This window comes from Aquarana catesbeiana, linkage group LG12 (genome assembly GCF_042186555.1).
Source record: "Aquarana catesbeiana isolate 2022-GZ linkage group LG12, ASM4218655v1, whole genome shotgun sequence".
NCBI classification, from domain to species: domain Eukaryota; kingdom Metazoa; phylum Chordata; class Amphibia; order Anura; family Ranidae; genus Aquarana; species Aquarana catesbeiana.
Window position 1 is genome coordinate 215,805,802 of NC_133335.1, and position 14,866 is coordinate 215,820,667.

Consider the following 14,866-nt stretch of genomic DNA (forward strand, 5'->3'; position numbering starts at 1 on the left):
GAAACAGCATTATGAGCACGGTGAGGCTGCGATTATAGGCACAGCGAGGCTGCGATTATGGGCATGGTGAGACAGCATTATGGGCACGGTGAGGCTGCGATTATGGGCACGGTGAGACAACATTATAGGCACAGCGAGGCTGCGATTATAGGCACAGTGAGGCTGCGATTATGGGCACGGTGAGACTGCATTATGGGCACGGTGAGGCTGCGATTATGGGCACGGTGAGGCTGCGATTATAGGCACGGTGAGGCTGCGATTATGGGCATGGTGAGGCTGCGATTATGGAAACGGTGAGGCTGCGATTATGGGAATGGTGAGGCTGCGATTATGGGCACGGTGAGGCTGCGATTATGGGCACGGTGAGGCTGAGTTTATGACGTGTGACGTCCCAGCCATGCCCCGCTATGTCCGGCTCCGGCCGTTGCCATAACAAGGGTGCTAAATTAGCTAAAAGTAGTTGGATCTGTATGTGCGTTATAATTAATCTAAATTAGTCCATTAATCGATTAAAAAAAAATTGATTAATCGAACACGAAAATTTTAATGAGTAACAGCCCTACTTTTTTTGCTTGCTTAAACACTGTGCAGGTGATTCCACAACACCTCCTAGAAAATAACATACCACAGAAATAATGTAGATCAACAATATTAATACTGTCGTCAATTCAATTTGATATTTTAAAAATACCAAAAAATATTAGGAGTCAGGATCCTGGTTATGTGACACGAACGATCTGTCTCATTGCAAAAGTTCAGAGCTGAAAAAGCTCAAGACCTTGAAAATTGTATCTCCGTTCCTGGTATTGAAGGTTGCGTTGCCTTTGTGCCCATACAGGAGGCGCACTTTACTCAGAGCACGGGTACCTTAAGAGGCTTTGTGTCCCACATCATGGCAAGCAAGTCGCGTGTCATCCCCTCACTTGTGATCATGGAGATAGAGAAGTATTTCTGGTGGGCTCCAGTGATGAATACAATAATGGACCGTCTCTAAAGAGAAAAAAAACAAGAAAGTCTCACATCTTTCTTTTACTTGCAGCGATCAGAAGACAAAAGGTAAGAAGATGTTTAAAGATGCCGTCCGAGGAGAAGGGGTGAAAGAAAGGAAACGCAAACAAAAAGATCTTCAAGAACTGCCGAAACTTAGCAGAGTAGATGTGGAGGAGGTGAGATGATTTCATTTATGCTTGCCTTGTCCTACATCAGGGAGAAAAAATGTAATCAAACCGATTTATATTTTAACTCACTGTGGATTTCTCACATCTCCTGTATTTCAGACTTTGATGGTCTTGCAACTACAATTGAATGTCCACGTCTGGTTCCTGGAGACCTGGAAGGAATTCTCAGACTTTGTCTGCATGTTTAGCAAAGCTCTAGCGGAGGCTCCAACCAAGTAATGACACGTGATGTAGTTATGTTTGGGGTGGTGGAGTGTAATTCAGTAGTGCAATGTTTCCCTAGTTCAGTAAGTAGGGCCACAAGCGTAAATCTGGAGGATTGTGAACATACTGCACAGATATTAGATGGAAGCCTCTCAATCCAGACAGATTTTTGCCAGCTTGCTCCCCATTGTTAAAGTTTTACCAAACCCACAAAAGTAAAATCAGTCTGTATATACAGTAAAGCATGCTTGTTATACTCACTGCGGAACCTGTCAAAGCGCAGGCGCGCGAAACATGTTAGCTACGGCGACCTTCCAGCTTGCGGTCCACCACCATTAACATGGTTCCGGCTTCCTGAGTAGCGCTGATGTCATCGCGCACGCCTGGTTCCATTGGTCACACTTGGCTTTCCCAGCCTCGTTCCCCAGCGGTGACAGACACATCACGCACCCCACAGCCTGACGCTGTGTCTGTGGATCATTGAGGCGAGTTCCAAACATTGCCGCGGTCGGCGGGGGCCCCCCCCCTGCTCCCCTTCAGATCTGCAGTGTCTGATTGTGTGTTGGCAGGAAGAGACTTTGTCATCCCACTCCCTCCGATCGGCGCCAGAACGCCTTCCATCCATCTCAGGATGACCCTTTTCCACAAGTGACCGGCAAAACCTCCCGAGAGCAGTTAACCCCTTCTTATCAAGACTTCATGGTGGTACTGTTTTTAAATAATTTTAATCAATATACAGCTATATGCTCTTTATCTTTTTCTGCTGCAGTCTGCACCAGTACTAATAGTCCTGTGTATATTGCATGGTAATCATTCAAGTGCAATAAAATTCATTTGAATCCTATCCAAGGTGCACATGTTCCCATGCACACATACTTTTGTGTGTGTGTGTGTATATATATATATATATATATATATATATATATATATATATATATATATATATATATATATATATAGACTTTTACCCATAGAGCGCTGCATTTTTGTTTTTTACATTTTGCTTCCCATCTGTCCAGTGGTTGGCAGCTGCACTGGGGGTCAGCCCTATTCTTAATACACCCTCATTTGACTGCCTGTTCCGAGCGCTTCAGGAATGTGTTGTCTGTTCTCTGATCCTCCCCTTCTTCCACAGTTCTCAATCCATCTGTTGATAGTACACAGCCTTGGGGGCCCTCTGCACATGCTCAGTCTGGTGTGTATTGCTAGAGTTTTTTTTTGGAGGGGGGGTGCATGTGATCAGCACAGGGCCAATCGGCACTGTCCAGACAAAGGGTCAGGGGTTATGCAGAGCCTCAGGGACAGTCAGAGGAGAATGAAAACTCCTACAAACTTTAACCAGTGCTCGGCCGGATACTAATAGAAGTCACAAGACTATATACTGCTGATAAGAAAAGATATTTAGCAGTTTATATTTATTAAAATGATTGTATTTCCATGATTGTGTTCTGTGTACTGTGGGAGACCAGATTTGGTGAATGCAGGGTCCTGGGTTTAGTAACACTTTAATTAAGGAGCAACATCTGCTCCATATTTATACTTTTAGAAGAGTCCTGCAAGCTTGTGCTTTCTCCACTCTTTGTTAATTCTCCCCTTAAGCTGGCCATAGATGGTGCCTTTTTGTTTGGAAAGAAAGAATATCGCTCAATTCCCCCATCAACCCTAATGCAGTGTTCCTTCCACCAAAGAAACCTCAGAAACTAGCATAATCCGGTTCAAACTCTCCAGTCCAGAAGCTGTCCAACTCTTTGCATTTGCATGAATGTCTTGGGCAATATGGTGGCCTACTTCAGGGCACTTCCATTTGCCAAATGTCACGCCAGCCCTTGGTAATGCAATACTCTGTCATTGTGGGGCACATCTATCTGGTCTTTGGACAAACTGATTTAGTTTGCTGTGGTTATTCCTGGCTTGGTGGCTTAGGACTCCGGTTCTGGAGTCAGGGAAGTACTTACTTTGTTTTTTTGTAGGATCCTCAGGACAGATGCCAGCCCGTTGGACTGGGGCGGAGTGCTGGGGACCCTTTCGGTGCTGTTGGATTATTATTTTTTGATCAACATACTTCAACTTTGGGCGATTTGGTTGTCTCTGCAACATTGGATCATCCTGTTGGAGGGTCTTCCGATCTGGATTTAGTAGGAAAACACAAGGGTGGTGGCCTACATAAATCATCAGGGAAAACCAAGGATCTCCTCATGGCAAGAGGAGTAAAATAGATCCTGTCCTGGGCAAAACTTCATGTTAGAGCCCTTGTCAGCTGTGTATATTCCAGGTGTAGACAATTGGAAGGCAGATTTCCTCAACTGGCAGCACCTGGACCCGGGGGGTGGTCCCCTACCAGGAAGCCGGATGTGGACCTCCTGGTTTCCAGGTTCAACTACAGACTGTGGACAGGTTTGTCTTTAGGCATAAGCATCCTTTAGCAAAAGCAGTGGATGCTCTAGTGGCTCCATGGGATCAGTACACCCTAACCTATGCATTTTCTTTCTTAAAACATCTTCCTTGACTGATTTTCCATCCTGCTTTACAGTCATTGGCTTTAACAGCTTGGCTGTTGAAACCCAGGTTCTGTGGGAGAGGGGCATCTTTGAGTCAGGATTCTTAAGATGCCCAAAGTGAAAGACTACTTCCCAGCAAGGTCTATCACCACAAGTGGAAGTCATACTTCACTTGGTGTGAGTCTCCTGAGCTTTCATCCCAGGAGTTTCTATGTGGGATAAATCCTCCCTGTAGCTGGGTCTGGACCAGTGTTTTCCTCTCAGTACTATCAGGGGTCAGGTTTATGCCCTTCATTTATATTCTGTTTTAGAGACTGTTGGCCACTTTCTCCTTAATTATAATTATATCACATAGGTTGGACTTGATGGACTTGTGTCTTTTTTCAACCTCACCTACTATGTAACTATATTGTTTGTACAGGGGTTTTCCCATGTAGCGCCCCCTGTCTTGTTTCCCTGACACTATGTGGGACCTTAATCTGATTCTCTCTGCGCTTCAGAAACGGCAATTTGAACCCATCAGAGACACTCCACTCTCTACTCTCACCTACAAGGTAGTTTTTCTTGCAGTATTCACCTGTGCGGGGCAAGTGTCTGAACTGGCAGCCTTAATCTGCAAAAATCTGTTTCTGTATAGGTAGTTTCTGCCTTTCACCTCAACCATGACATTGTTTTTTCATCGCTCTGTCAAGCTCTTTTTCACCAAAAGGAGATTTTCTTGCACTGTCTATATGTGGTTTATGGTGAGTGTCTATAGCCGACCATAGATGGATTGAATCTTGTCCGGTCCCTGCAGAACCAGCCCGAGATTCGATCCATCTATGGGCGATCTATTGATCGACTTGAGTACAACCAGCCGGTCGGATTTTTTACATGCGATTACTGCTAGCAGCTAGAGCCACTAGCAGTAATCACTGTGTTCTGCCAGCTGAGATGCTCACATGCCCGAAGAAGGGGTCCTGCGTGACTCCGAAACGTTGCACCTCTTTGCGTTGTGATCATGCAATAAACTAAACCGTTTGGACGCCACCTTGTGCTGATCCTTGGTGTGCTGGCAAGTATCTACATTGTGACTTGAACCAGTATCCAGCTGGTTGTTACTGCAGCACCCAACCTTTAGAGCTTATACCAGGAACGTGTGCGATGGGAATATGAAACACTGCCAGCTGAGATGGCTCCCTGCTGGCAGAACAAAATAGCGCTGCAGGAGGGATTCTCCCATCAACACTAAATGTGTTGATGAGGGATTCAAGCGATAAGAAAATCGCATAATCTATGGGCTGCTTATCTCTCAGCCATTGCTTCTTTCAGAAAGATTTGTTTCCTTCTTGTCATCCCTGAAAGTCCTCAAAAGGGTGGACCAGCTCCTTGTTCCACTATCTCTAGATGGCTCAAACAGACCATCACCAAAACATATGGTCGCACGGATCGTGCTTCAGCCTTTACTGTCTAGACACACTCTACTGTACTAGATCTGTGAGTGCTTTGTGGGCTTTCCAGCATCAAACCTCTGTTTCTTCATTTTGCAAGGTTGCCATCTGGTCTTCTGTTTGCACATTCTTTAAATTCTACCATGTGGATGTTTTGGCCTGATTCCAGCTTCAAGCGAAAAGTCCTTCGGGTGGCTTTTCAAATTGAAAAGAATACCCAGTTCTGTATTCTTTTGGAACAATACAAAGAAAGAGAGCGCACGACCGCCCTGGTGTAATACAGTTTATTGATAAAAAGTAAAATATGCAAAGCACCATAGATGCACTCACATGTTAACAAGGCATGTCTCCGCTCATCACACCTCTCCTAGATGGCTGCTGTATGATCTACGGCTGAGAGCCCCCAATGGAGCCTGCTGACCGTTGCAAGCCAAATCGGCGGTCCTCCTCGTAACAAAGCTAGTCCGCATGCGCACGGTTCAGCCAGCGCCATGCTAAGTCTCCCGGAAACTGAAGCAGAGGAGGGGTGGAAAGACGTGGGGACATGTCGCATTTACCACCACAGCAGGTTTCGGAGGCGTGGCCTCCTTTTTTCAATTCCCCTAATTACCCAGTGGGATTGTTGGAGAGCAGCAGCGCCTAGTGTCATGCACAGCTGAAAACTTTCTTGTCAATGTTCCAGTTGCCTTATTGCAGCCCAGCAGGAGAGACTTTCCCCCCCTTCTTTGTGTGTTTTTTGTTCGGGTTGAACATTGAGTATGAAGGTGGAGGCAGACCTGCACAAGTGCTAGGGGTTTTGTTTTGTTATTTATGTGACCTGTATTCTTTTGGTCCTATTAGCGATTGTCTGCTGTGCTGCCCATCCCTCAGTCGAACTGCTTTTGGATGTCCTGAAGGTTTAACACTTCCTGTGTCCTTCCAATGGATGAGAAGGAAATGGGATTTTATGGTGAGAACAATCAAACCAAAATTTTTGTTTTTCCACGCACCAGAACACAGAATACTGTCTGCATGGACCCAGAGGGATGCAAATCGGTAACAATGGTCCACAGCTTAACCACTTAAGCCCCGGACCATTTGGCTGGCCAAAGACCAGAGCACTTTTTGCGATTCGGCACTGTGTCGCTTTAACTGACAATTGTGCGGTCGTGCAACGTGGATCCCAAACAAAATTTATGTCCTTTTTTCCCCACAAATAGAGATTTCTTTTGGTGGTATTTGATCACCTCTGCGGTTTTTATTTTTTGTGCTATAAACAAAAAAAGAGCGACAATTTAAAAAAAAAAGGAATATTTTTTACTTTTTGCTATAATAAATATCCCCAGAAAATATATTAAAAAAAACTTTTTTTTTCCTCAGTTTAGGCCGATATGTATTCTTCTACATATTTTTGGTAAAAAAATCGCAATAAGCGCAATCGCTAACAAGCAATTAGTGATTGGTTTGCGCAAAAGTTATAGTGTCTACAAAATAGGGGATAGTTTTATGGCATTTTTATTAATAATTTTTTTTTTCACTAGTAATGGTGGCGATCAGCGATTTTTATTGTGACTGCAACATTAAGGCGGACAGATCGGACACTTTTGGTGCTATTTTGGGACCATTCACATTTATACAGCGATCAGTGCAATTAAAAATGCATTGATTACTGTGTAAATGTGACTGGCAGTGAAGGGGTTAACCAGGAGGGGGCGCTGCAGGGGTTGAGTGTGTCCTAGGGATGTGTTCTAACTGTGGGGGGGAGGGGCTGTGTGTGACACGACACTGATCACCGCTCCCGATCACAGGGAGCAGTGATCAGTGTACTTGTCACTAGGCAGAACGGGGAAATGCTTGTTTTTACATCAGCATTTCCCCATTCTTCCTCTCTGTGAGACGATCGCGGGTATCCCCGCAGACATCGAGTCCGTGGGACCCGCGATCACACTCACGGAGCTCGCGGCAGGGTCCACACGGCAGCAAATTTAAAGGGACGTACCTGTACGCCCATTTGCCTGTCCGTGCCATCCTGTCGATGTAAATGTACATGTGGCGGTCGGTAAGTGGTTAAGCACCAGAGATTTAAATGCTGGAAGGCAGGGCCGGCACAACCATAAGGCGGCTTAGGCAGCCACCTTAGGGCGCCAGGATAGGGAGGGCGGTAAAATTTCAATCCCCAATTTGAATGTTTTTAACACACTCCTGGGCACTATACCTGCCGGGAGTGTGTGCACTTTTGTAAAGCTGACTTGTCTGCTTTTAATGTGGAAGTCATACATGTGGCTGTGAAGCTGCCGATAACTTCCACAACGCTTCTAATGGCTTTTAATGCCTTAATGTTGTAATGTTTTAACATTTTTTATATGTCTCTTGTCTGTAATTACAATATATAATGTATAATCTCAACACTTTGTATACATGTGCCTTCCACTAGAACCTTAATTACTGTATTTATCGGCGTATAACACGCACCCCAAGTTTAGGAGGGAAGTTTAAGGAAAAAACTTACATTTTAAATGACCATCAATGAAGCCTTATCAGTGTCCATCTGCAGCCTTGCCCAGGGTCCATCTGCAGCCTTGCCCAGTGTCCATCTGCAGCCTTGCCCAGTGTCCATCTGCAGCCTTGCCCAAAATTGCAGCATGATCTTTTAAATTATTGTGCTGCCGAGATAGACAGAGCCAGATGTCCTATGTATTCAGCTCCTCTCGGCTCGTCTCGCAGTCCCGCCCCTTGGCCCAGCTCCTATGATGGACAAAACGCCAGGCCAATGGCGGGACGTAAAGACTAGGAGGCGGGTCTGGGTGTTTCTGCGAGCCGAGCCTAGCCGAGTACACAGTACACTCGGATCTGTCTATTTCGGCGGCGCTCGTTCCCTCCTTACCCTCCGAGGCAGCGGTTCGGCGTATAACACGCACCCACGATTTTCCCCTGATTTTAAGGTGAAAAAAGTGCATGTTATACGCCGATAAATACGGTATACATACATACCGTACATTTGGTATTTATCTCATTTAGAGCGCTGTGATGTGGCTACCTCTAGAGTAAAGGAGAATACATCACTCACTATGTGATACATCTCCAAATCAGCCACTCCTCTTCATGTGTATCTACCACATCCTACAGACTTTCTTTTTCTCTCCAAGGCTCTGATGAAGAGGGAACACCTCGAAACGCGTTAGCCTACCTTGGGCATTTGCCCTTGTATGGGCTTAATTAATTCTTAATGAATATCTTGTAACCCAGTTTTTATGAATTCATAGTAATTTCTTTGTGCTCATCTACTTTGTTTATGAATAAATTATATCACTTTGATTCATGCGTTAGATCACGCGCCTTCCACACTCTTTTCTTCCACTCAGCTTCCTTCAGACCACCCCTGGTTAGTCCAGGCAGCTGGACACGAATGATCGTCCTATACTACTTACCATTCGGAATTATTACTACTTTATACTAATACCGCCTGCATGAGCACAGGAGAAATACTTTTTATGTTTATACTTCAACTTCCCTGACCGCCATGATGTGACCCCACCCCCTCCCCCACCATGTGTGGTCATGGCGGGTGTCGCTGGGACATCCATCCTCTGAGCCCTCCTCCTGTGCACAGACCAAGAAGTGAAATGTATGACATCACTTCCTAGTCCTGAGCTGTCCATTACCGGGACCAGTGCCCAGCGAAGTTGGTGATGGAACACGTACATGCGTTGGGGCGCTTGGGTAGCAAAATCACCACTGCTGCACACATGTTACATAGCATTGTGCACTTTGGAGAGAGAGCAATCATATTCGCATCAGAGCTCTTACATAATCCTAAACTGATGACCTGTAGGAGCTTTTAAAGCATTGCCTATGAAAAAATATAGGGTACTGAAGTTTTTCACAGTCTCACGGGCGCACGCAATTTTAAGGTTTAACATGTTGGGTATCTACTTACTAGGGTTGCCACCTGTCCGGGTTTCAGTCCACCTGAAACCCAGACACATCAGTGGCAGCCCTGTAGCACCAGTCCTCCTATCCCCCTCTCCCCTCCCTTCGGCTTCTAGTGTTTTTACTTATATTGGTGGGGGGGTGCTTTAACTGGGGTACAGACTGGCCTGGGGGGATTATACTTGGGGACAGATGGACCTGGGGGAGATGTACTGGGGGATAGACTGACCACTGAAAGACAGACTTACCTGGGGGGGATGTACTGGGGGACAGACTGACTGGGGGGGGACTGTACTGGGGGACAGACTGACCGGGGGGGACTGTACTGGGGGACAGACTGACCGGGGAGGAACTGTACTGGGGGACAGACTGACCGGGGGGGGACTGTACTGGGGGACAGACTGACCGGGGGGAACTGTACTGGGGGACAGACTGACCGGGGGGGAAACTGTACTGGGGGACAGACTGACCGGGGGGGGACTGTACTGGGGGACAGACTGACCGGGGGGGACTGTACTGGGGGACAGACTGACCGGGGGGGGACTGTACTGGGGGACAGACTGACCGGGGGGGAACTTTACTGGGGGACAGACTGACCGGGGGGGGGGGGAACTGTACTGGGGGACAGACTGACCGGGGGGGGAACTGTACTGGGGGACAGACTGACCAGGGGGGGAACTGTACTGGGGGACAGACTGACCGGGGGGGAACTGTACTGGGGGACAGACTGACCAGGGGGGGAACTGTACTGGGGGACAGACTGACCAGGGGGGAACTGTACTGGGGGACAGACTGACCGGGGGGGAACTGTACTGGGGGACAGACTGACCGGGGGGGGGACTGTACTGGGGGACAGACTGACCGGGGGGAACTGTACTGGGGGACAGACTGACCAGGGGGGGAACTGTACTGGGGGACAGACTGACCGGGGGGGGACTGTACTGGGGGACAGACTGACCGGGGGGGGACTGTACTGGGGGACAGACTGACCGGGGGGGGACTGTACTGGGGGACAGACTGACCGGGGGGGGGACTGTACTGGGGGACAGACTGACCAGGGGGGGGAACTGTACTGGGGGACAAACCGACCTTGTTTGATTTAACTACGTTCATTAAACTTCCCCCATTGTTAACGCAATTTGGCCACACCCACTGTTCCTCATGGGACTTCTTGGGGCACCCAAAGGTGCTCCAGGTCTTTTACAATCCTATAGTGTTAAAAGCAAAAAACAAAAAATTGCTGCTAAAGTGTTCGGGTTTGGCTTGATGAAAAGGTGGCAACCCTACTACTTACTCAGCACAACCTCATGTGCCCAAAATGAAGTGTTTTTTTGCTTTTCATAAACCGTTGTGCTGATATTGTATAAAATAAAAATAGGAACTACCATCATTTTATTCTCTAGGCTGGTTGCTTTCAGAAAATATGTAATGTCTTGGGGGTTTTAAGTAATCTTCAGGCCTAAAATTATTATTAAAACATTTAAACAAAATAGAAAAAAATAATGGCTCGGTTAGGTTACAAAATGGTATATTTTTTTTTTTACCCCCAGCATAAATTGCACCAATAATAATATTGATTCGCTCAGATTTCTCTTTTTCTTTTAGGAGGCAACGGGACAACACCTCTTTCTCCTTCTACATGGATGGTGATTGGGCAGGAGGGGTGCGTGTAGAGAAATGTGGGAAAGGTCTGCTGGAAGTGTGGAAAAGGCAGATTCAGCAGTTCAACAGAGTCAGTGTGGAAGTTGCCAGTGCAGTGGTGGCCGCCTATCCCTCGCCACAATTACTGATAAAGGTGAGTTCAGACTTCCTGCTCTGGGAATCTGCCATTTTCTTCCTGTTTTTCTTTAGCCCTCTTGCCGTCGCTGTCCCTGGCCCTTTAAGAGGATCTAAATGGCAGGCAGCGGGCTTTCTGATCGTGTGACTGTTGTGATTGGCTGTCACAGCGATCACATGAATAGAGGCTCCCAATCACAAGTATGCATCGAGAGCTGCCCATGACTGCTTAGTTAACTGTGCGCACCAAAAAGTTGTTCCCCGTTGATAAATACACTTTTTTTGTCAAAAGTATTGGGACACCTGTCTTTACACGCACATGAACTTTAATGGCATCCCAGTCTTAGTCTGTAGGGTTCAATATTGAGTTGGCCCACCCTTTGCAGCTATAACAGCTTCAACTCTTCTGGGAAGGCTGTCCACAAGGTTTAGGAGTGTGTCTATGGGAATGTTTGACCATTCTTCCAGAAGAGCATTTGTGAGGTCAGGCACTGATGTTGGACGAGAAGGCCTGGCTCGCAGTCTCCGCTCTCATTCATCCTAAAGATGTTTTATCGGGTTGAGGTCAGGACTGCTGGCTTCCCACTGCACATGCACAAGCTGATCTTGAGGTCAGGCCATTCAAGTTCCTCCACCCCAAACTCGCTCATCTATGTCTTTATGGACCTTGCTTTGTGCACTGGATCAAATCATTTGGTGGAGGGTGGATTATGGTGTGGGGATTGTTTTTCGGGGGTTGGGCGTGGCCCCTTAGTTCCAGTGAAGTCAACTCTTAAGGCATCAACATACAAAGACATTTTGGACAATTTCATGCTCCCAACTTTGTGAGAACAGTTTGGGGATGTCCCCTTCCTATACTAACATGACTGCGGACCAATGCACAAAGCAAGGTCAATAAAAACGTGTAGGAACTTGACCGGCCTGCACAGAGTCCTGACCTCAAGATCGGCATGCACAGTGGGAAGCCAGCTGTAAAGCTGCAAGGAGTCACATCTGGCTTCCCCTTAGTAAACATGCCGGCACCGAGGACCCAAAAAACTGGCGAAGAGCCAGCCCAGGTGAGGACAGCCATGGATCCCTGGACAGGTACATAAGTGTCCTTTTATTAAAACTTAGAAGCTAAAAATGAATAGTCAAAAAAAAAATAAAATGGCAAATAAAAAAAAATGAATAGTCAAAAAAAATAGAAAATAAAACAAACAAAATGGCAAATAAAAAAAATGAATAGTCAAAAAAAAAAAAAAAAGGCAAATAAAACTTGAGTGTCTCCAAGTGTCACCAGCGCCCCCCGCACCTCTGGCCACATAAAGTACTGCATACAACAACAGTGGTTGTGGAACAAATCATCTGAGTTTCCATTGTATGGGGAAACTCTCTTTGATATACGAGTGCTTTGGATTACAGGCATGTTTCTGGAACTAATTATGCTTGTAATCCAAGGTATTACTGTATTCTTAGCTGCTGCCTTTTCATTTTGGGGGGGTGGACTGGAGAACCTCTTTAACCACTTACGGACCGCACACGGATATACGTCCTAAGTTTGAAGAGGAATATCAGCTGCCATAACCCCGGTATCCTCTTCTTCGGCCGATGGTCCGCTTTCCGATAAGAGTGGTCTCTGTGGCGGAATCGCCGCAAGATCACTTTTATCGGCGGCGGGAGAGGGGGCCTCCACCCGCCGCGCTCCGGTGCCCTCCGCCGCTTACCGGAGCCGTCGGCAGCGGCGGAGGTGATCGGATCCTCACCCTTGCTGCGTATGGAGATTAGTGAGGGGAAGATGGCCCCCACCCATCTCCATAACATTGCAGGGCGGAAGCAACGTCAAAACTTCACTTCCGCCCATAGCTCTTAAAGGGCCATATGTTTTTGGATTATTTTTTTAAATGACAAATTTTTTATTTATTTATTTATTTTTATTGCATTTTAGTGTACATATGAGATCTCAGGTCATATTCACCCCAGATCTCATATTTAAGAGGACCTGTCATGCTTTTTTTCTATTACAAGGGATGTCGCATATGAAAACAGTATTCAAACCACACATGTGAGGTATCGCCGCGATCGGTAGAGCGAGAGCAATAATTCTAGCCCTAGACCTCCTCTGTAGCTCAAAACATGCAACCTGTAGAATTTTTTTAAACATCGCCTATGGAGATTTTTAAGGGGAAAAGTTTGTCGCCATTCCACGAGCGGGCGCAATTTTGAAGCGTGACATGTTGGGTATCAATTTACTCGGCGTAACATTATCTTTCACAATATAAAAAAAAAGTGGGCTATTTTTACTGTTCTCTTATTTTTTTAGTTTTTTAAAAAGTGCGCTTGTAAGACCGCTGCACAAATATGGTGTGACAGAAAGTATTGCAACGACCGCCATTTTATTCTCTAGGGTGTTAGAAAAAAAAATGTATAATGTTTAGGAGTTCTAAGTAATTTTCTAGCAAAAAAACCTGTTTTAACTTGTAAACAACAAATCTCAGAAAGAAGCTCGGTCCTTAAAGAGGAGTTCCACCCAGGGGGTCCAGTAAAAAAAAAAAAAAAAAAAATTAAAAGTCAGCAGCTACAAATACTGCAGCTGCTGACTTTTAATTGGACACTTACCTGTCCCTGGGTCCAGCGATGCGGGGGATCGAAGCCCCGCTCGTCTCCCCCTCCGTTCAGCGGTGCCGGGCTGTGGCTTCACAGCCTGGCACCCACTGCGCATGCGCGAGCGGCGCCGCGCGCCGTGATTGGCCGCTTAGTCACCTGGGACCTGTAATGAGTCCCAGATGATTGACAGGAGGGAGGGAGCAGAGCGGAGCCCTTCCTGTGCCAAGGGGGAAGTGATGTCACCAGCCCAGGCACTGGAAGAGGCAGACTACGAGGGACCCCCTAGCAACAGGCATTTAGAGGTAAGTAAAAAAAAAAAAAAAAAATATCCAAATTTTTTTTGTATTTTTTTATTTTTTATTTTTCATGTAGTTTTTTTTTTTTTGGGTGGAACCCCACTTTAAGTGGTTAAATTGTGTCTGCAAACTAAATGCCATTCTGTTAGGGGTTACATGATGTACTTGAATGAACAGGCACACAATGTAGAATGGAAGAATTTGGCGATAAGTCCTCCTTGTTTGACTTTTTTGCACCTCTCTTCCAGGCCTATCGTAACTGTCAGACCAACGCAGAGCGGCACAGCCTCTTGAGTGATCTCCTTGTGCGGCGGGGAGAAGGCGTCACGTCTACGTCCCGGCGCGTTGGCCCAGAATTATCCAAGCGGATCTACCTGCAGTTTACAAGCTTACAGCCAGAGCTGTCACTTGACTTATGATTTAAAAAAAAAAAAAAAATCACAATTCCATATTGATGTGGCCAGCTTGAAGATCAGAGCCTTCTTTTCATTCGTTATGGGTTGCTGCACTTTGCACATATTTTACTGTGCTCTTTGATATTTATATTTCTTGAATGAGCTTCATTTAATAAGGCAAAGAGCACAATGCAGTAATCTGTGGCAGCTGATTGTTTCATTGGTTAGCTACACCACACTGTTAAAATCTAATTGGTTTACAAAGTAGAACTGCAGAACATTGCTTTCAAGCTCCTTTGCCATACAAAGTGCAGGTACAGCGCTCTCTTACCTCTGAAGGTAACAGCTACCTGCGACCAATCTCCTCTCAAGGCCGGTGAGGCGGACGACAGATCAGATTTATATTGTAACTCTCAATACTACTCTGGTCATCTTGTGTCTTTCTTCCCTGAACATTCAGTGCTTTGTATCCGGGAAATGAACCTTGTTATGGTGCACTGTGCAGCGCACGTGGCTGCAAGATTCCTGATTTGGTATCAAATGTAAATACTGTTTAATAAAAGTGACACTTCTTATTTTGTAGCAATCACAAAA

The 14,866-nt window shown here is 46.1% G+C and overlaps 1 protein-coding gene across 1 annotated transcript in view; it reads left to right on the forward strand.

Annotated features, from left to right (window-relative positions):
• Positions 1–14,866, forward strand: part of EME1 (essential meiotic structure-specific endonuclease 1) — a 22,318-nt gene extending 7,452 nt beyond the window's left edge. The window contains exons 4-8 of the mRNA XM_073606678.1: positions 839–954; positions 1,040–1,166; positions 1,278–1,393; positions 10,825–11,014; positions 14,126–14,866. Of these exons, the coding sequence (XP_073462779.1) occupies positions 839–954; positions 1,040–1,166; positions 1,278–1,393; positions 10,825–11,014; positions 14,126–14,296 (720 nt within the window). The 3' untranslated portion in view covers positions 14,297–14,866. The remainder of the gene's footprint in view (positions 1–838; positions 955–1,039; positions 1,167–1,277; positions 1,394–10,824; positions 11,015–14,125) is intronic.